General features: G+C 42.9%; 1 protein-coding gene across 10 annotated transcripts in view; it reads right to left on the bottom strand.

The window, feature by feature from the left end:
• The window catches only part of unc13a (unc-13 homolog A (C. elegans)), a 43,741-nt gene that overhangs the window by 13,663 nt on the left and 7,706 nt on the right, over positions 1–22,372 (bottom strand). For 6 of the 10 annotated variants that reach the window (XM_029429212.1, XM_029429215.1, XM_029429213.1 and 3 more), the window contains exons 5-36: positions 21,688–21,811; positions 21,414–21,484; positions 21,183–21,237; positions 20,480–20,509; positions 19,387–19,570; positions 18,519–18,638; positions 15,937–16,800; positions 15,452–15,545; positions 14,500–14,546; positions 14,232–14,310; positions 12,898–12,903; positions 12,537–12,611; positions 12,211–12,430; positions 11,035–11,262; positions 9,534–9,675; positions 8,896–9,065; positions 8,664–8,779; positions 7,462–7,625; positions 7,209–7,362; positions 6,963–7,031; positions 6,538–6,627; positions 6,310–6,444; positions 4,612–4,745; positions 4,339–4,424; positions 3,553–3,679; positions 3,349–3,445; positions 2,456–2,599; positions 2,251–2,328; positions 2,049–2,126; positions 1,798–1,886; positions 1,546–1,692; positions 922–1,045 (exon numbers count right to left, since the gene is read on the bottom strand). In XM_029429212.1, coding sequence (XP_029285072.1) covers positions 922–1,045; positions 1,546–1,692; positions 1,798–1,886; positions 2,049–2,126; positions 2,251–2,328; positions 2,456–2,599; positions 3,349–3,445; positions 3,553–3,679; positions 4,339–4,424; positions 4,612–4,745; positions 6,310–6,444; positions 6,538–6,627; positions 6,963–7,031; positions 7,209–7,362; positions 7,462–7,625; positions 8,664–8,779; positions 8,896–9,065; positions 9,534–9,675; positions 11,035–11,262; positions 12,211–12,430; positions 12,537–12,611; positions 12,898–12,903; positions 14,232–14,310; positions 14,500–14,546; positions 15,452–15,545; positions 15,937–16,800; positions 18,519–18,638; positions 19,387–19,570; positions 20,480–20,509; positions 21,183–21,237; positions 21,414–21,484; positions 21,688–21,811 — 4,341 coding nt within the window. The remainder of the gene's footprint in view (positions 1–921; positions 1,046–1,545; positions 1,693–1,797; positions 1,887–2,048; positions 2,127–2,250; positions 2,329–2,455; positions 2,600–3,348; positions 3,446–3,552; positions 3,680–4,338; positions 4,425–4,611; positions 4,746–6,309; positions 6,445–6,537; positions 6,628–6,962; positions 7,032–7,208; positions 7,363–7,461; positions 7,626–8,663; positions 8,780–8,895; positions 9,066–9,533; positions 9,676–11,034; positions 11,263–12,210; positions 12,431–12,536; positions 12,612–12,897; positions 12,904–14,231; positions 14,311–14,499; positions 14,547–15,451; positions 15,546–15,936; positions 16,801–18,518; positions 18,639–19,386; positions 19,571–20,479; positions 20,510–21,182; positions 21,238–21,413; positions 21,485–21,687; positions 21,812–22,372) is intronic. The other 4 variants (XM_029429218.1, XM_029429219.1, XM_029429220.1 and 1 more) reach the window with 1 other exon arrangement.

The raw sequence follows: 22,372 nt of genomic DNA, 5'->3' as shown, positions 1-22,372 counted from the left end.
GTCCTCTCTCGTTTTTCCTAAATTCAATTGGACAGGGGCTAACTGCAGACCTACTGAGGCTAAACCAGTTGTGTTGATAACTGGCTGCTAGCGCTGTACATGGTAACCATAGATTATTATCACCTTATTAAATGTGATATGAGGCTCTTTAGTTAATAACCAAACACAAATAAGAACACATATATCCAAAAACAAAAGAAAACAAGAGGCTGCTTTCCAAAATGTTTGATTATTTTTGGAAGTGGGCCAGATCCTTTCGGCAAATATTGTCTGCCACTCTGATATGAGTTACTCAGAAATCAGAAATCTCTACAGATAATTGTTGGCTGACATACTGGAGAGCAGCCATGAGCTGGTGTAAGGATGATATGGTGCACTCCTTTTGTCTATTTAATAAAAAAAAAAAAAAAAGGGTTTCATCTCGATTGTTTGGATGAATGAAGGCACTGGGGGCGATGCTAAATATAATGTGTGGATAGGATGCCATATAGCAGCGAAAGTAGCTTGATCTTTTGTTCATAAGAGGGCCATCTTGAATCGCAACACACACAAAATGTCTGCCTTTGTATTCCTTTCCTTATGCTCCATCTCCTCCTCCTTTATGTTTTGATTCTGCCTTGGCAGTTGGAGGTGTGTGTTAGTAAAAATGTTTGTATATTGTGCATGCGTGAGTGTATGTGTGTTACATGTTTTGTACATCATTTTCCCACGCTGTCTACCTTATCCCCATCATCGTATCAAATTCCAGGGATGTGTGTACGTACGTGTGTAGGTGTGTATGTGCATATGTATCCACCCTAAACATGTTAACTCACTACTCGCATGTGCAGCAGGCACAGTAAGCAATGAGTGCAGCATTAGTGTGTGCATTTGTACAGTATGTGCCTCTGTATATGTCTTTGTACGTCTGTGCACGCTCACCGTTTGGTCTGTGAGTGGCGGCAGAACGATGGTCTTCTCCATGGTGTTCATCACCAGCTTCCACAGCTCCTTCAACACACGTTTCAGCACAGTCTTCTCACAGATTTTAGCAAACAAAGTCAAGCTGGCGGGAGGTAGGGGGAGACAGAAGACAGGAAGGAGTGATGAATAATAAGCAGCAGAAGCAGACAAACGATAGAGATACCAGGAGATTATTCATTGCTTGAAAACCCCGATGCCCCAAAAAAGACTTGTCAGAAAAGCCTAGAAGCTCAGACGTTCAGGAAATGTCTCTACTGCTTTTACTCACCTTGAGAAAGGCAATACCTTTCTTAGTCCTTCTCATGTCTCGGTGAGCCGTTCCAGTAATACTATAAGCTCGACACAATCTATTACATGACGATGGAATCAAGTACAATTTCCTCTCAAAAGTAGGTCAATTAGATAAAAATATTAAACTTGTGCCTGCGCTGTAACTTCACCTGACAGACACCATTCATCATACCTTCAAACCACATTCAGAGACAAACAGGCATCGCTGAGTTTGTCTATGTTATGTAATGATACAATTAACAAAGCTGAATTGTCCGTCTCAGACGCCACTAAAATGGCAGACTGCCTCACTTGCTGTCCAGGAACTCCATGATGGGCTGCAGGACGTTGTCAGCATCCTGGGCCACGCTGCTGGCATTTCCCACATTTGATGTTCCCTTCACCTGAGCCAAGATGTCTCCCATCTGCTTCACATTCTCCTCTATGTGAGGCTGGAAACTACAGTGAAGTAGAAGAAGCTTTTAACAAAGTCTGTCTAAAACATACATCCAAATTCATTTCAGACTTATGTATGAATGACATTGTGTGTTAGTGTGTTTCTACCTGACAGCAAAGACCCTGCTGAGATCATCCATGACATTGTTGAGCTTAACCTGCAGGTCTTTCAGGAAATCACTGGCCTCCACACACAGCTAAAGTACATATATGGAAACACATGCACACACACACACAGGTGGTTGGAGTGATTGTGCACGGGGCTTATGCATTGATAATGCCACTAATGGACAGATTTGGATTTAGTAAAACACACAAAACTAAACTAGTGAATAATACCAGTGTGGAGTATTACTCACATCTTTTCCACCCATGGCTTCAAACATCTTCTCCAGCTGAACTCTCAGCTGTTGGATGTTGTTGATAAGGATGCAGGGCTGAGGACAGAAAGACAAATGGATCTTGTTCTCGTTGGTAAAGGACTCAAAGAAACCTTTCTGTTCCGTTCTGTTTAAGATATAATTAACTGAACGCGGGTTCATCACGTCTGCGACCACTCACCACTTTCTCCATGGTGGCATAGTTGGCAAACAACTTGGATATGACATCAGCATAGGACAAAAGCACATTGCTGATGGTCTGAAAAGAGAAACAAGAAAGAACAACAGGTCATCAATCATCAGGCTGAACTAAAAACTACTTTTAAAGCCTACTTTGTTGTACATTCAATTTGTAAGGTATGATTTGACTGCATATTGAAATCTACCTTAGCAAATCGCTTCATGTAGTGTCCTACGATCTGCGGATCCGGACACTCTAGCTTCCTGATGATCTCAAAGCTCTGGTTGAGCTGGGAAAACACGTCCACCACCGAACAGGAGAACAGAGCATGTTCTGATGTGACCTGGAACTGTAAGGCAGAGAAGGTACGCAAGAAGTTTAAAAACTGGGCGAAGAAGCCTAAGTGATAAGGGATGAGTAGCAGGTGAGAAGATGGGATTCGAGGGCGGCTAACAAGATGTGACCTCTGGGCACCTAACACAATATAGACGAACCAAGTTGATGCTATTTTAAACCTAACCTTTGATATCTTTGACCACGTGTACTGCACCTCAGACCCCCTGGAGCCACCCAGCCATACAGTCAGTCAGACAGCCATGGTGTGACAGGTGGGACCTCCTGTCTGTCTCCTTGTAATTGGCTGCTGGTTAGCGACTGGTCCCTAATTGGCTAGAGGTGAATGTTTAGGTGCTCCTCTGGGTAATGAGGTGGAGACAGCTCTCCTGCAGTCTAACTCTGGACAAAGGCCATTCAGTCACAATATGCTACAATCACAAGGTTGCCTCACACCATAAGTACATGCACGTCTAAAACCTTTGACTTAAACATCCTCTTAGCCCAAACACACTTTTCTGCTTTGAGTCCACATCTATGCTGTTGTGTCCAATGCTTCTATTGTTGCCTTTGAAGAATGCAGGAGCAGCACACGGGGGTGTTGGAGGCAGAGCGGGAGGGAGAATGAAACTTTGGCTGATAACTTTGAGTGTGACAGAGGAAGTACAAAGGATGGATTACAGTAATTCTGCCTGAACAACAACGACTCAGCTTTTCCAGAGGAGTGAAGGGGAGATAAGGAGAAGAAGAGCTGGAAACTTTTACCCCATCTTTTTTGTCTCTCTCCAAAGCACCGTGCTGAAAGTCCCGAGACACTTCCTCGTTTTCGTCCAGCCACTGAATGACAAATGGCTCAAACCACCTACGTAGAGGAGAAAAGTATATATGTATCTACAAACTAGGAAGCCAGATTTGAAAATATGTGGATTTCTATTTATTTTTGGTGTAAGTCGACAAGTTGTTACTCACGCAGGATATTCAGGCACTCTGCTCTTGAAGAAGGGCAGGTCTTTGCAGTACTCGTTGAACAGCCACTTGACCTTGAAGTGCAGGTTCATGTAATCTGCACTCTTGCACAAGCGATTTTTTTCATGTTCTGAGAGAAAGAATAAAGCGGTACAAATGCACGTTGAATATCCAAGCGTTTCCACAGATCTATTGTGCATACAGAGGCATCGACCCACGTCGAGCACACATCCTCAAATACACTTGATAAATATAATGATTTAATAAGACAATCGTGTTTTGTGTAGTTGTCATAGCCAAGACCAAGATTATTAAAGAAATCAAATATTAATCAAACCTAAGTGACCTTTCTTTGCATCATTAGGGAAAAGGTTTTTCAAAAGTACCACACTTGGTATGTGAACAGGGACATGTCGGATCCGAGAACCTTAAACTAAAATCAGATTTCTCCATCTGATATCTGTTGGCTGTTTGCCGGGGCTAACACACAACCGTGCATACATCAGATGTGTGTATGATCAGTACGATACTTGGTGTGCTTGTTCAATAGATGACAAGGAGTGTTTCGTCAGTATACAGCTCAACAGATAGGGAGCATCAGTGTGTGGATCGTAGAAAGACTAGTGACCACTTTGTGGAAGCTAATGTGGATCCAATAAAGAATAAAGTCACTCATCAGTGCCTGAACCACAAAGTTGCAGGCAGCGGCTGCATTTATCGAACACGTTTCCAATGCTTTGACAAGTCTCGGTCAGCTCAGAGACTCAGGATATCATGACTTCCACTCACCCTCCATTGCATACTTCATATCCTGAGCAAACAGGTTCCACATCACTTCAGCGCTGATTTTACCCACGTTGAGCTCCTGGGGAAATCTTGATGGAGGAGAGAAGGAGAAAGACTGTATGTGCACTTAGAGAGAGAGAAGATATATGAAACTGAGTGAGCAGATAAGAGCTTAAGAGAAACTGTAGAGAGGAGATGGAGCAGGAAATGTAATCAAATGTGAAAGGATCTGGGAGAAAAGAAGAGAATACATACAGGAGGAGGATAGAGACTTACTGGTTTAGGCAGGGAGTGTAGGAGTTCTTGTCCTCCTCGATAATGGAGACGATAAGTGTGATGAGTTTGGACCAAAAATCTAAATTCTTGATGCTCGGCCCCTGCTCCTCCGGAGGCACAGCTCCCTGTTTGGCCTGGAAAAGCAGTGACACAACTAAAGTCACAATAAAACTATACACAGACATTTTGGGGCGAGTTTCGCCTGCTGGTCACTTTGTCCAGTATATGTGGAGATCAGCATGTCTGGCAACAACTGGCAACCTGCAGAATCTGCAGAATATTATATTCTGCTTAATCACAGAGTTTTGAAAGCCAGACCGTGTCTGTTTTTTTAAACAATTTCCATATCGTCATGAAATAAAATACTGCACACGAAAACATCTAGTCACATGTTGGATAAGATAACCAATGGGCCAATCTTCCAAAAAGAAGTTATTTAATTGTGAGACTTTACACACATTAGTTTAATGTGAATTTAACTAATGGTGTTTTTATTGTCTGCGACAGAGAGACTTTTTTTCTTGGTGAAATCTTGACTGTGTTGTTAATTCAACAACAACACCTCATACATATTCAACATTTGCGGCTCAAACGGCTTTAAACAGACCGACAGAATGTCAACTGTCTGGACGACTTCTTTGAAATAGCTGAAGATGTGCTGGGAAGAGGAAAAAACTAAGCCGAGCACTGCGGGTTTTGAAGAGTGAAGAATGATCTTGCAGAGATTTCAACAATATACAGCAACGTCCCTCAGGATGAAATGTTTTATTCAAAAGGAAAAATGCTTATTTGAAATTCCTCAGGGAGTCTGAACAAAGTTGGTGCTTTAATGAGGACTAGAAATCCCTGTTCAGATCGGATGCAGGAGGGATGGCTGGGACAGCCTGGCCTACCCAGACTGAGAGGATAATGGGGACTCACAAGCACACAGATGTGTTACAGTGCGTTTTACACAACACTGAGGATAACCTGCTGCTGATGTAACACAAGAATTTCCCAATTCGGGATCAATAAAGTATATCCATCCATATATATATATATATATATATATATATATATATATTTTAAAAGAAAGAAAAAATAAATATATATATATGTAAAATATATATATATATATATATATATATATATATATATATATATATATATAAAAAAAAAAATATATATATATATATATAATATATAAAAATATACATATATATACATATATTATATAAAATATATAAAAAAGAAATATATATATAAAATATAAAATATATATATACATAAAATATATATATATAAAATACAATATATATATATATATATATATATATATATATATATATATATATATATATACATATATTGTTTTATGTTTTATATATAAAACTCAATTACCAGGAATTGAACACAATTAAATTCAATATTCACAGTCTGAGGGAAAATGAGAGCTGAGCTCTTTCAAAAGTTCTATATCATCTATTTTATTTTATCTTTTTAATTATTTGTTTGCAACAATTGTCTTTATTGTATTATAGTGGACTATGTAGCAAGCCATTTGGAACTATTATACTTACATGAGCTTTGGCAATGCTGAACTTAATGACAGTTGTGCCACAAAAGTAAACAGAAATTTAAACATGTTCAGAGGGACAAAGAGAGAGACAGACGTTCACTCACACCTACACAGAGATTCAATACATTGCTGCTTCTCACCGGGTCTGTCTGATACTCGCGGCTGTACAGCTCATGACAATTATTAAAGATGTACTCGTAGGTGGAGTTGAGGCAGGCTTTGACACAATCCTTCACTACCTGACTGGCTCTGGGTGGAGACTGAAGCTCTTGAACCTAAATACACACAAAAAAGAGAAATGAATTCACTAAATGATGGCATTTCAGAATTGTCTTCCTATAACATGCAGAAGAAAATCTTTGACAGACCTTCATTCTAAAGAAGGTGATACTGGTGAGCAGGTCCACTGTGGACTTCAGGTCCTGCAGCCTCTCAGGACTGCTGGCAGGGAAGTTGTTCTGCAGTCAGACGGGAATAAAATACAGTGAGGCACAACACACGACATCACATCCATCCTTATCCACTGTGTGTTTGTGTGGCACGATCCAGTACAGGCAACACTCATTACTGCGTGGGGGTGCAGTGTTTCCTGAATGTGTCTGTGCAGTGTTTCAGAGGAGCTGTCAGTCTAATTAACACATCCGCCTGCTTTGTTTTACTGTTTCTCTAGAGAAAGATGAGGAGAAAGAAAGTACAGTAGAGGTGGGCTGAAGCAGTTTAAAGATCCAGCTAATATTAATTGTCATTTGTTATAATATATGAGTACAAACAGAACGACGGACAGCAATCTTACGCGGTACATGGACAGGTCGATCCTCAGGGAGTTGTGAAGCTGGTCTAGAAGCTTGACAAATCGCTCTTTCTGTGGGAATTACAACACAGATTTTCAACATTAACAAACATATAGCAGACACAGCACACTGCTGTATAACGGCCCAGACATGCAGCAGCAGGACAGCATATGAGCATACAGTTAAAAAAAGGAAATCGTGAATTAAAACTGTGCCATTTATAGAAGTTTGTTTCTGCAGTGACTCACCCCGAAGTTAGAAGCAGCAAAGCGGTCGGAGGCAGAGACGTTGTTCGTTGCCTGGGTGGTGTGAGCGTAGTAGGCGTTGATGTTGGCCAGTAGGGTGCTCATCACTGCAGGCACACCTGGACACATGTACTTAGATGACAGGCAGGCAAAGTGACTGCAGAAGAAGAGGGAGAGACGTGTAAGCAAACACACATGGTCTTTTTTTTTTTTAAGCAGTCGTATTCTGAAGCCAGGCGTTCAGACATTAACATACGTCATGGCTTGGTAGATGGACTCCACTCCATAACGCATGGCAAACTCATCTACAATCTCCTGGGGAGTCTCCTCAAAGTAGACCTTCCACGCGTCATCCCCTTTGGCATCGGGGATCTTCACCACACCGTTGTTCTGGATATCTGTCACATAGTGGAAGAGGTTCTACACAGAGGAAAAGAGGAACGAGTTAGAGAGAGAATTGGAGGAGATGTATAGAGAAAAATGACAAAAACACAGACTGTAGGTTCAAAAGAGAGCAAAGTGAGACAGCTATTAAGAGCTTCGTCAGCATTCACACATCTCTCAGTTGTAATCAAAGTTTCGATAGGATTCATTGTACAAAAACAGAGCAGATTACAACCTATAATCTGTTTATCTTTAAATGGCTGCACTACATAAATAGCCATTACACTACATTATGAGGCCAACACAAGGTCCCGTCTTGACTACTCAACCATGAAGCGTTTATGCTGCTGTAAAAGTCAGCTATGTGGTTTATGGCCACTTATGTGCAGCAATAACAGCGGTCATTTGTCTGTTAAGGTTATACGCTTATATACGCTCTGTTGAGTAATGGGCTGAGTAATGACTCCGTACAAAGCTGTGATTGGTCTACAACCAATCAGCACAGAGCCAGAAGAGAAACGTGTCTGATGTCTTTGCTTTTGGAGATGTTTTTTTTTTTATCTTATGAGAGCAAAGCAAACTTCCTGCAGTATTAACTCATTTGAAATGGATCTAAACATCAGACAAGTAAATGAACCTGTTTGGCATGGCTCATTAGGATGACTCTGCAGAGATACTCACAGAGGAACAGACAAACATTAAACTACTATAAACCTAAGCATTAATCAAAGATTCTAGGGCTGTGCATAAATTAATCTCTCTACTTTTTAAGATTCCTAAAAGATTCCCTTGTTGAAATGCTTTATTTAAATGCCCAATCTGCCTTTAGCGTGCAGTGTCGGCATCCACAGCAGAGACTCAAAGTCATGGTCTGCGTATGTTGTGCATGTTGTTATGCAGACCGACTGCACACTGACTGCACAGAAAGCAGGAAAGTAAAAATTATAAAATTCCCAAATATGTAGTTCAAGGTATAAAGTCTCACAAAATGCATATATAAAACAGCAGTATCTCAAAACAGTACAGCACTTTCGGCCCGTTCAAACACACAAACACAGAACACATTGAGCTTACTTCATGCAGACAGGTGTACTGAACGTGATAGGGGGCGACCGTCTCCTCTCCTTTGATCTCTACATTAATGTGCATGCGGATAGCCCCAGACACAGCTGATTTGTCTGTACGCTTGTCTGTGAAGAGCACAAGACACACGGTTAACTGAAAACATCTAAATCAGAGAAGTTATGCGAGTCATATAAGTGCAAATACAGAATAAACTCAGCAGACACAACGCGATTTAACTGACCCAGATTGTACCAGACGTCCATCTCTCCGCTCAGAGTCCGGACCTCGATGATAGTTTGACCGAGGAAGTCGTCTGACTCCCGCTTGAACTTCTGCTTTACACGAGACTTAATGTCGTCGTCCTCGTCCCAAACTCGCACCTTGATACGGTCTGAGGAGTTGTGACATTCACTAAGACAGACAGAGAGTCAGCCACAGCCACTACATATAGTAGTTACCTTGACAGTTGGCCAGATGGATTACTTTCATGAATCAAGATTCCTTAAATATCAAAAGCATAAGCACCATAAACAAATACATTTAATTTAATCAACAGAAAGCAGATAGAAATGTTTAACTGCATGAGTGCGACAACTATAGCTGGAAGGTTTAGGGGATTAAAATGTTCTTTAATTAAAAATAGTGATATTCAATTATTATTTTAAGTCCTTTATCAGGCTAAGATGCCAAACACTAGCTGGTAATAGCTTCTCAAATGTGGTGGATTGGCTAGTTTTCTCTGTATATCGTTGTAAATTGAACATCTTTTGGTTCCTTGGGCTCTGAGAACATTCTGAGAGACATTTGATTGGCTAAATAATAAATTGATAGAGCTCTAATTCAAATGTCACACATGTGTCCAAGAAGGTCTTCACTCACAAATTAAATGTCTCCTCCCAGACAGGGTTGAGGTTGCCGTAGATGGTCTTGGTCCTCTTTTTGGTCTTTCCCACCTGGACTGTGACGTAAGGATCACTGGAGCCGGTTTTGTCCTTGGCTTGTAGACCCTGGGCACATAACACTAGGTAGAGGAAGAGGAAGAGGAAGAGGAAGAGGAAATAGAAGAAGAAGAAGAAGAAGAAGAAGAAGAAGAAGAAGAAGAAGAAGAAGAAGAAGAAGAAGAAGAAGAAAAAGAAGTAGAGAAAAGAAGAGGAAGAGGAAGAAGAAGAGAAAAGAAAAGAAGAAGAAGAAGAAGAAGAAGAAGAGAAAAGAAAAGAGAAGAAAAGAAGAAGAAGAAAAAGAATAAGAAGAGGAAGAAGAAAAAGAAGAAGTAGAAGTAGAAGAAGGAGAGAAAAGATAAGAAGAAGAAGAAGAAGAAGAAGAAGAAGAGAAAAGAAAAGAAGAAGAAGAAGAAGAAGAGAAAAGAAAAGAAGAAGAAGAGAAAAGAAAAGAAGAAGAAGAGAAAAGAAAAGAAAAAAGAAAAGAAAAAAGAAAAGAAGAAGAAGAGAAGAAGAAGAAGAAGAAGAAGAAGAACCTCCCCTCCTACTACTCCTCATATCCCCTCTCCTCCTCCTCCCCGCCCCTCATCGCTCCCCTCCCCCTCCTCCTCCTCCTCCTCTCCCCTCTCCCCTCTCCCCTCCCTCCTCCTCCTCCTCTCCCCCCTCCTCCTCTCCCCTCCTCCTCTCCCCTCCTCCTCCTCCTCCTATCTCCTCATCTCCCTCCCCTCCTCCTCCTCATCCTCTCCCTCCTCCCCTCATCCTCTCCCCTCCCCTCCTCCTCCTCCTCTTCCCCTCATCCTCCTCCTCCTCCTCATCTCCCCTCCCCTCCTCCTCCTCTCCCCTCCCTCCTCCTCTACCCCCTCCCCCTCCTCTCCCCTCCCTCCCCTCCTCCTCCTCCTCTCCCCTCCTCCTCCTCCTCCTCCTATCCCCTCCCCTCCACTCCTCCTCCTCCTCTCCACTCCTCCTCCTCTCCCCTCCTCCTCCTCTCCCTTCCTCCTCCTCCTCCCTCCTCTCCCCCTCCTCTCCTCTCCCCTCCCCTCCCCTCCCCTCCTCCTCCCTCCTCCTCCTCTCCCCTCCTCCTCCCCTCCTCCTCCTCATCCTCCTCCTCCTCTCCCCTCCTCCTCCTCCTCTCCCCCTCTCCTCCTCCTCCTCTCCTACCTCCTCCTCCTCCTCATCATCCTCCTCCTCTCCTCCTCCTTAAATTAAAGAGAAGACAATCCAAGCTGATCAGCCACAGTGTGTGTTTGTGTGCAAACAGATACGTGTTAAATCATCTGACCTTCTGCTCTACTGCCCCACAAACGCCACCTGAGCTCTCGTCATACAAACGTCAGCGCGTCTCTTTTTATAGACACATGCCGTCCCCTCTGACTTTGACGTTGACCGTGTTGGCCAGCTCCGTTCAGAACTACTATACAGTACTTATTTGACTCCTCTCTCACCTGTGATGCAGATCTTGGCCGACCATTTAGAGGTGCCATCGAGCACGCTCTGCTTGATCTGCTTCATGTGGGTGACGTGAGTGGCCTTGGGGGCGGTGAACACCTCCTGAATGAGTTCAAAGATCTCCGGTTTGTTCCTCTCGCGGATCTTCATGCGGTCTTTAAGAACCATGATGATGTTCTGGGTTCGGTCCTCGGCGCCGTGTTTGGAGCTCTTCTCTGCTGCTCCTGGTGAGAAGGAAAATCAAGACGAGAAAGAAAAGGATTAGACGTTTTAAAGTGGTATCATATGAGCTGTTTGTGCTGGTTTATAGTTGCCATACAGTCATTAGTGGTGACAATAACAGCGCAGAAGATTGCAATTACATGTCTACAAGGTATAGGTGTACAGAGCAGAGAAGAAGACTGTGTAGGTGATGAAAAACGTGGCAATATTTCATGAATGAGAGGCGGACACATCTGCAGAGCTATAAAATGCTGAGTAAAAGAGAGATGGAAAAGAGAGGCGGATGACAACAAAAGACAAATGGCTTTTAATATCCTCTCAAGAAAACAATGGAAAATAAGAAAGTAGGCGTGAGGGAAGGAGGAGGAGGAGGACTCCGTGCTTAGCATTGACAACTGGAGATAAGAGGAAATAGATGGAGTAGATAGTTTATTATTATTAATTTAAAAACAGCAGCACTGACAAAGTCGAAAACATAAAGTCAGCAAATGGTTCTTCGGCTCCTATAAATATTTCATGCTATATTTTAGAAACACGAATCAATCAAAGCTCTTATATATCCCAGAATATTATTGTTAAATATATAATTACATGTTTAAAAAAGGTATTCCTAAGAAATGTTGGGAAATACGCTTACTCTCTTTCTTGCCAAGAGTTAGATGAGAAGATCTCATATCTGTATGCTACTGTAAATATTAAGCTAGCCCGCTCCGTCAGAAGGTTAATCTGCATACCTGCAACACTAAAGATCACTTACAAACATTTTAAATCTCATTTGTCTAATCCGTACAAAAACCTAAAGTAATTTCTTGATTTATTTTCTACCTTTGGACAGATCCAGGCTAGTTTCAAGTCTTTATGCTAAGCTAAGCTAACAGTCTCTTGAGAGCGGTATCCAGTGTGTGTTGCTAACTTTACGGGCTAACATCGGGGAAATGTTTGTTGCTTACTTTGCAGACAATCAGCATTGAGTAGATCTTGGCACTTCTCGTGGCATTTGACGCCGCACTCTGTGCAGCGCATGCCCTGACGAGCAATACCCCACAGCAGTCCCTCACACTCGTAGCAGTAAGTGGGCGTGGTGGCCGTCCACACCTCAAAATTGTGTGGGGTGGTGCAGGAGATGGGATATATGAGGGCCTGGAGGGTCTTCTTGTAGACGTGACTCTTCTACAAGGGTACAGAAGAGAGAAAGTGCAGGGTCAGCAGAGTGTGCTAGAATGACTTTCAGCATGACGTGAGATACTTTGGATTAATATTGTACATAAGCACTGACCAGTTCTTCGTTATGCAGGGTGCTGGAGGTCAGGGCCGAGGTGATGCCTGCCTTCCTGGAGCTCTGGACCAAGGACTGAGTGACATGAGAGAGAGGAGGGGTCAGTTTCTCTCAGCTCCCACCTCAAAATCAGATTTTTTTTTTTTATCAAGATAAATCTCAGTGCAGCCTGTGAGACAATGTTTTTTTATTACTGCCTGTCTGGCCATGCTCCCCGCTGCAGCAAACTAGAGGTGACAGCTGCAGAATGTAAAGTGCTTCATTTCCTTCATAGAAGTGATCAATTTCCTGGTGAGATGTCACAACTAGTATACCTTCATTCATAAGTGTTTTGAAAGCAAATGGTGTTGGTGTTACTCACCATAGCCTGTGGAAATGCATTGAAGGTGGGAGGAACAAGGGAGAGATTTGATGTTAGAAAAAGGCAAGTAGGAGGGGGGGAGGAGTTTCCATAGATAATTGAAAATGTTAATAAAGGAGGCATTCATTGTGCACAAACTGTCGTTATTATGATTAAACAAGAAGAGACATCCACAATAAAAGCATGGGGGAATCAAACAAGACAAATCTACAGCCAGGTGCGGAGGAAGTCCGACTGCAACCACATCTGAGAATTGGATATGTTAATGAAGTAGCCTGCGATCACTTCTCATTAAGCCAGGACCCCAAGCTGTCTGATCAATTACCTGAGACACTCTGACAAGTTGTGTGTGTGTGTGTGTGTGTGTGTGTGTGTGTGTGTGTGTGTGTGTGTGTGTGTGTGTGTGTGTGTGTGAAAGCAAGAGAGAGATAGAAGAAGAGAAACATCGGTGCACCTGCCTGTGACTGTCTGTCAGTGCGTCGTCACTGTTACTTTGTGACAGCGAGATTTATTAATGAAGACAGCATCTGAGCTAATGACTTGTGTGTGTGGTAAGGCTTGGATCTGCTCTCTTAAGGAAATTGGCCCACTGAGCAGTTAATATAAAGAGTCCACATTTCACCAGCCTCCGCTACAGAACGTCTTTTTGCATTAAAAGAAATAGTTCAATATTTTAAAATAAATACCGTATGCTCATTTGCAAGATCGAAATCTCTCTTATCTGTCCGTTAAATGTAAAGCTATATCCTGCTGCCAGTTAGCTTAGCTTAGCACAAAGACTGGAAGCCTCTGTAGCTCACTAATTAGTATGTTGTATTTAATTGGTTTAATTTGCACAAACACCAAAGTGTAAAAATGACAAGTTGCGACAGATTGGAGGATGTTTCTCCTGCTGCCAGACGTGCAGAACAATCAATCTTCTCTTCTAACTCTCAGTAAGAGAGCATCCACAGGGTATTTCCTAAAAATATAAAACTATTTTATAACGAAAGGTCTGTTATATGACAGCATCGAGCAAACATCAGCGTCAATCAGAGGAAACCTCTAGCCTTGCCAGTGGCCCTTTTAGTCCTGCAGCTCGCCCTGTCAGGCTGTAACAGGAGGGAAATGTATCGTCTGTTAGCAGAGAGCATGCAGTGATGTGGGCTTGAAGACAACGAGGAAGAGAAGTGAAAAGAAAGAGAAATGAAGAAAAGACCAATGACGTAAAGAGAATACGATGAGAAGGGCAACAGGAGTTTAGTAGATGAGAGCTGTCACTGAGTGATATATGGACTGGGGAGATGTGAGATACTTAGTCAGGGGAATATAAAGAGATTAGTGCAGAAACTCACCAGATCTCGGACGAGAGGCATAGCTTTCCTCTTCCTGAGGTCTGGCATGCTGTCAATGCTATACAGAGCGCCACCCATCCTGGAGACACAGAGCCCGGTTCAACACCAGCTATTCTTTTTACCAACTACAGTTGTTTACTACGACCTGGACATGCCGATTTAATTAGACGATTAATGCATTCAGACATTAAAGCCATGTTCTTGCTTTTCGGTTGGTAAGTTATAGATTTTCAATTACCGTAGTAGTAACAGCTTCATGGTTACTTACCCTGCCGATAAAAGCAGAGAGGCGATGCCAACACTTTCTCCTCGGGCCTGAGGAGAAAGAGAAAGATGAGATGAGGAAGAGAGGCAAGCAGGGTGCCATTAGAGCTGTGGCTGGGAAATGGGAAGCATAACATATTATAGTACTGTGCATAGGGCTTTTATACTGACAACGACAAAATGGAGAGATACCGTATGGTGTTCCTTTGCAAAAAGCACTATTTCATGTTGAATTTTAATAGTAGCTGCAGCCAATGAATGCAAGTGTTCCCATAATTCACACATTAATAATACAACAGTGGTACAAGCGGGAGATAGAACGAAAAAAGGGGAGATAAGGAGAGTGGTATAGCTGAGTTGCGTCTTTCTGAGCGAGTGTGGCGATTATTGACATCAGCAGTGGCTTCTCTGTGTTTGAGAATCATAGTAAAAGTAGATTACAGCCAGATGGCCATCCGTGTAATCACTCTTCTAATTCTATCTGCTCTATTATTGAAAGGCATGTTCTTTGTCTGCCTGCCTGTTCAAAGAATGACACAGGGCATTGATACTCACGTCACACTGACGAACAGAGATAGTCGTGATTGATATAAATGCCAGGCATTGAAAATGACACTTAGCAGACTTACAGCAGCTTCGTATGTGTTTATGGGCTCCCCGTAAATATCTACGCGATACATACAATATAAATTTGATGGATTAACACACGACTGGCCGCACCCACCTGAGCGTCTGCTCCAGCCGTGGGTAATCAGAATGGATACATGCAAATCGCTACGAGGGTGGCAAACAACTGAAAAGAAAATAATGAAATGGCAAAACAGTACAAGGGGTAAACAGAAACTATCAATTAGACACAATGCACTGCCATGTGCACAAAGGCACACTAAGAAACACACACACACACACACACACACACACACACACACACACACACACACACACGCAGGTTGTACCTCTTGCAGCTGTAGTCGTACTCGGCTGAAAAGTCGAAGCCAGTTGGCTTTGGCTCTGGCAGGACCAGGCTCCATGGGTTCCCTCTTTGGGAAGCTAAAAGAATGATTGAAGAAGGTACATTTAAAAAAATAAAAATAAAACATTATTAATTTATGTGCTAGTATGTGCTCTATTAGTTAATGCTGTGAATGTTCAGTAATTATTGAGATAACTATTATGAATGAATAGTAAACACATTTTGCACACTGCGTAGGAGACAAGATAATGATTACAAATGTAGATAATCATTATAAAACTTTTATTAGCTGCTATATTAGAAGCCACTAAATGTTTTTTTCTATTCCTACTATTTCTCAAGTGTCTGTTTTCTATGTTTCTCTTTTGGATAATCAGAATATTGCATGTGCTTATTGCTACTTGAACTGCCAGATTAACGTCTTTTGTGTAGTTGCCTTAGTGCTGACAGTGTGTGAACAGTGTTCACCTTGGAACTGATGGCTCCTCTGTTCTCTCAGGAGCTGGGGGGACGCTCTCTGCTGCTGGAGGCTTCTCAGGAGGTCGAGGTTCCTCCAACGGCACCTCATATTTGGGTTCCGGCTCCAGGGGCTCGGTATCTGGAGCTGGAACCTGCGTTGTAGGGGTGGGGGTGGATGTAATGGGGGTTGACAGAGCTGGCTTGGTGGGTGCAAACGGAGGTTTGATGGATTCTACACTGAAAGGGGGCAACGTGTTGTCCTGTGTGACTGGAAGTAGAGCGGGAGCTGTGCTGGTGGGCTGGAGCTGATCATGGGCTGGCCGCTGTTGATGCAACGATGCCTGCTTCTCCAGAGGTGGCCTGGGGGAGGACAGACCATCAGAGGGGGGCATATGGGTGGGGACTGTGCTTGTGGGTGTGGGGGTGTAGGGCGGCTCCTGTTCTTCACTGAGTGTGCCGTCAAGTGGATACATATCTTCATCTTCTTCAAAAGGCATCTCCTCCCCATCTTCGTAGGTGTACTCTCCTTCCTCCCCATACATCTCACCCTCCTCTTCGGCATACAACACCCCCTCTTCCCCTCCGGCATACAACGCCCCCTCTTCCCCTCCGGCATACAACGCCCCCTCTTCCCCTCCATCTTTGACGTAGCCTCCTTCGTCGCTGTAGACGCCCTGGGGGTCCTCACCATCCCAGACCGGGGAATCCTCTTTGCCGTAGCTGACGGAGGAGTGGCAGGAGTGGTAAGAGTCGTTTTCATCGTAGAACTCTGAACCCCGCAAGCTTCCGCCATCCTGAGCAACAAACTCCTCGCTGAGCTGAGAGCTGCCTCGACTCAACTCGCCTGACGAGGCGTAACGACTGTCTGTGGGACTGAGGGGAGGGGGAGATATAGACACCTGTTATATAAACACACCCACACAGGTTTAAAAGTAAACTAGGTGAGTTTCTACACCTGCACAATAAAGAGTTTGGCTGTCACAGAGACACTAAAACCACTCGTGTTGGGGCCAGGGAGGGAGACAGCTGACCAATAGGAACAGAGGAGTGACTTTAAATCAAGCAATAAGAAAAGTCAAAGCGGGGGGGGGGGGGGGGGGTGCATCTATGTAATTACAAAGGGAATCATCTTTTTTGTAATTAGTAAGGTTACTATGGATAGTAATTCACAAACAAGTTAATACAGAAGCACACATACTTTACAAAAGCACACGATTAGCAAAAATATAAGAACAGATTTTTCATAAATCTAAGATATAAATCTTAGTTTGAGGGTAATTAATTTGTCTGGCAGAACAAAAACTCTATTCGGCAGATAAATGAGTGAATAATATTTATTTGCAATGATGAATGAGGCTATTAGACACTGAGACAGACCATGAGTCAGAGAGAGATTTGAGACCCATGCAAAAACAATTTCAAACACATACACACACGCACACACGCACACGCACACACGCACACGCACACACACTTGTGTTTCGTCTCTATTGATTACAGTCCTGTTGGTTCAATAATGCATGGTGCAGGAGCAGTTAAGAAGAGAACTATATTAGGGCTTAAACACTCACACAATCATGACACCCCTGTTCTTTTCTATTCATCACCTATCTCACAATCTCTCATCCAACACAAAGACAGACACAGACAGTGACGAATGCTTGCATAATGTCTCAGTCTAAATACATGTCTGCCCTCTTTCTTAGCAAATAATTAAAGAACAAAAACATGATGACACGAAGAGGAAAATTAATGTAATCCAGTGTCATGGCCTCTCTTGCAGCCCCATTATTGGGCTGACGGCCTCCTGCCGTTTTACAAGTGGATATTAAACATCTATAATTAACACGTATGGGAAACCCAGAATAAGACAGGGCTCTTCATAATGTCTCACATACAGGATGAGGCTGTAATAACAGGCTGCCACGACAACAGACACACACACACACACACACACACACACACACACACACACACACACACACACACACACACACACACAGATTCACAAAGGCTCTTGCACAAACTCCAACCAACAATTAACCTCTCAGTCTCTGACTGTTACTAAACAACACACACACACACACCCTCTCTCTCTCTCTCTCTCTCTCTCTCTCTCTCTCTCTCACACACACACACACACACACACACACCCTCTCTCTCTCTCTCTCTCTCTCTCTCTCTCTCTCTCTCTCTCTCTCTCTCACACACACACACACACACACACACACACACACACACACACACACACACACCTTGTCACTCACTCACCCTCACACAAACACAAAACTGCGTAAAACTTATGAGAGTTTAACAATGGCCAAGATGAGTATGATAACTCATGAGATACGGATTTGTGATTCTTCACCAGGAACACAGTAAATGTACAGTAGATGCAGGACCAATAGTTTTGTATAAAAAGTATAGAATATACATATACAGAGATAAGAGGGTAAGAGCGCATGCATGCAAGCACAGCGAGCGAGGAGGACGGGACAAGTCCACCACTGACGTCACAGCGAGACGGAGTCACAGGCCGGAGCAGGAGAAGGAAGAGGAGGAGGAGTTGGAGAGGAGGTACAGAGACCCACCTATCGGACAGTGAATGCCTACTGTCTAGAGAATACCGACGACTGGTGCGCCGGCTCGACCCTGAGCCTGAGTCGATATCACTGCGCCCGTTGGTGGCCGAGTCTAAACTATCATTGCGTCTGGTAAGAGGAGTAAGGAGGGAGGTAGGGAAGAGGGGAGAGGTGGGAGAGGAGCATCAGTAGAGCTCAGTGCAAATCCTTCAAAGAAAGCTTTAACCAAACCGAGACTCTGCACTGCCCGGTTACTGACTGGGGTCACAGTTGTTTTTAAGGCCGTCTTAAAACAATTGTCAGGTGTTCATATGAACATTGAGGAAGGTTTGGCTCGCTGTAATTAATGAATACTTTTCTGAGCAATGCATGACATTTAATCATCTCTAGAAACTCATTTACTTTCTAAACAACAAGTTAGCGCAGAGGAGACCACGTGGGGGTTTCTGATGCTCACACACTCAACATGCACACAAAGATGCACGCACACACAGTCACACAAAAGATAACCACAAAGGCCCACTTCATACAGGATCTGTATACAAGAACTGTGCACCCCAGCATGCTTGTATACACTGAGGCCAGGGTTATTCTCTGGAGGAGGAGAGCACAGTGGAACAACATGTTACCATGTACAAACAAGTGAAACAAAACAAGACCGCAGGGGCTGAGCTGTCTCAGGGCTAAATGCTAGACTCCAAAAATACATATTTGTGTATTTTACAACTTTAACATTAAGCATTGTTCTCAATGTCTCACCAAAACTACAAAAGCATTCTCCCTGTTGCTGATACATTAAAACAACCCGCCATGGTAATCTGGTGAAAAGGGAAACCACTCAGTTGTGGCTACGTGGAGCCTCTAGGGTGTTTGTTACCTCAGGGCTCTTTGGTCGTAGTCCAGCTCATGGATTCCGTCGTTGTACTGCTGGTTCCTCATGGGATACTGATGCATGGAAGCGTTGGGCTGGGAGGTGGTGTAGAAGGGAGGCGGGATGCTGTTACTGGTCTCACTGCGGTAGTCGCTGTCCCTGTCGTCCACGGCGCTGTCTGGGTCTTCGTCTGTTCACACAGACACAGCGGGAGGCAGAGACGAGAAGAGGACGATGGGGCAGCATTGTATTAAACGGTATTTGTACAGTGTAAAGGGGGCACAATGACAAGAAACAACAAAACAAGAAAAAAGCATTAAATTAATTAGGAAATTAAAAAGTACGCTAAAATAGTTCTTTATGTTTTCCATAATGATGGATGTTCTAAAGTTCTATATTTGTTCCTTTAATACATTAGATAACTTGATACTTTCTTAAGGATAGTTGTTGTATTTGCATCTTTGCGACAGACTGCATTATTCATTAAAATAATAATAATGTCCAGTTGTAGTGCCTTCTTAGGAGCATTTTATCTGTAAATTAAAAAATATGGATTAATGTATAATATACAGATATTGTAGTTAAGTAGTTTGAAGAACCCTAGTAGTGTCTTCATAGTAGTATTCAGTTCGTGCACACTGCCACAACAACCTTCAGCAATAAGGTAAAACAGCCTGAATGCAGCCTGAGAGGCAAGATCCAGGGCATAAAGACTCTGTAAAATAACTGAAGGCGACTCAGCTCACTCAGATCTTCCATCATCTGGAGTTTGGTGGGCGGACAGTAAGAATCATGTTCAGAGAGACTAAAGTAATAAAATCAACCTGAAAGTTTCCACCCCCAGTGGAAATTACTCCCTTGGAAAAACTAATATGTATCTCCACCAAACACCACATTGATTTACTGTAACTTTATTGAATTTAATTCTAGCAGCTTGACTTAAAATCCATCAGCAAAATATGGATACGAGTTGAGAGGAAGTTCAGCGAGGGCGCGTGGAGAAGAAAATACATTTTCATGGCAGCTAATGGTCTCTGAGGAAAACTACACAAGGAGAATAACTCCAAGTCATTAGCAGAAGCGTATGAAAGAAACTTACTTTGCTGTTCTCCCCACAGACTCCAATTACCTGCAAGGAGATAAAGTGTTGGAGGAACCAAATTAGGTTTGGGCCTCAAATTAAACACATCAGCAGTCCACAAAGCCAGCTAAGCAAACATGTAGAGATGTATATAGATGTAAATATGTGTGCACACATATGGGTTTACAAGTATATGTACAGTACATGTGTGTGAGGAAAGGAAAAGCACAAGGTCTTAAGAGAACTGTGGATCAGAATCTGCTTTGTTCAGATGCTGCTGGCCTTGGTGCTGCTAAGAAACTAAGAGAATAACACACACACACACACACATGTTGTTATCATCTCTGCACACACAAGAAACATGCCATCGTCCAACCCTTTTCTCCATGGATTTACACGATACACACTTGCTCTCTGTGTCATCATCACTAGACCGACAGGCAGTCAGGCAGGGTGTCGTGTGTCTGACAACCCATTGTGTGTCAGTTCACATTCATCAGGCATCTAGCACCTATAAGTCATTCTACTCAGGCAGGCTTGCATGCATGATTCGTCACATCAGCTTTCCTCCCCTCCCTCCTTTCCATCTCTCAGCCTCATTTCTACCTCCCGGCTTGGCCTCTTCTCAGTACGTGGAGCAGAGGGGGCGAGGAGAAGAAATAGAGGACGTATAAAAAGGACACAGCGGGGGAGAGAGGAGGAGGTGGACTGTGACACTCACAGCACTGTGTGGTTGGTGCATGGAGAGGTCGCTCCTGTTCTTCTTGATAGGCATACTAAGAGGAAAAACAACAACAACAACATATTAGAACATAAGATGCAACACTTCTTCTGGGGCAAAGGAAACTGAGTAGGAAAGGGATTATGAAATAAAATGCTGTACTAAGGAATGAATTAATAGATGAGGAAATATAGATGACATATGGTGCAGAGAAAATAATTGAGTTCTCACATCTTGATCTCTCATGGCATTTAGTTGTTCAAGTTTCTTGGCCCAGTATCTGGCCTCTTCCTCAGGAATGTCTGGAGCACAGAACACACATTCATTTCTTTCATGACCACAGTATTACATAGTAATAAGTAATAGCACTGGATGTCGTTTGTAGTAACAGTGCTAATACTAGCATGAAATGGTATCTTCCTGTTTTTCAAATTTTATAGAAACATATCAGAATAAAACTAAAAAGGTAAAGTAGGATAAATGCAACTGTGCTGAAAGGTCACACCTAGTGGCAGTTCAAAGCGGGTGTCGAGCAGCAGCCTGTGAAAGGTCGGGTCTTTGGTTCCACAGATCTCATTCTCAGCCATGATCGCATTGGAGTCCAGGGTCAGCCACTGGCCTGGACCCTCCTGGAGAAGATAGATGAAGAAAAATGAATGCAACTATACTGACCGCACGATAAATATGGAATACAAAATGGTAATTCAATCGGATCAGTGCAAATATCTAAATGGCCTCACAGTGGCGACAAGACTCATGGAAGTCACTTTGCATGGCCGCTGTTATCCGAGAAATAATTACAGCACATAACCTCCCTAAAACCACAAACGTGTTATTTTTACATTTCTGTGCGTGAGCTTTAGAGTTGCTGGTAGACGTATTCTTGATCTTTTGAGCTTGCCAGACTATCAGCTGCTCTGTTGTCTGCTGTTTGTCCTGAGATAATCACATCCTGGCTGTTGCTTCATATCTGAGCCTGTAGTCAACACTCATTTCCCCCAAAATGTTGATCTATCTCTTTAAATTGAAAAGACAGGAGCCTACAATGGTCAACAAATGACATCCAGTCAGAACAAATATTCAGCTGCAGTTCCTGGCAGAAATCTGACAAGAATCAATTGTTTGTTTTCTTATTGATTACGCCGGTATATTTCACAGAGGCATATGTTATGCATGTGTTATATAATGCA

This window comes from Cottoperca gobio, chromosome 4 (genome assembly GCF_900634415.1).
Source record: "Cottoperca gobio chromosome 4, fCotGob3.1, whole genome shotgun sequence".
NCBI classification, from domain to species: domain Eukaryota; kingdom Metazoa; phylum Chordata; class Actinopteri; order Perciformes; family Bovichtidae; genus Cottoperca; species Cottoperca gobio.
The sequence above is the reverse complement of the archived record's forward strand: the minus strand, read 5'-3'. Positions and strand labels throughout refer to the sequence as shown.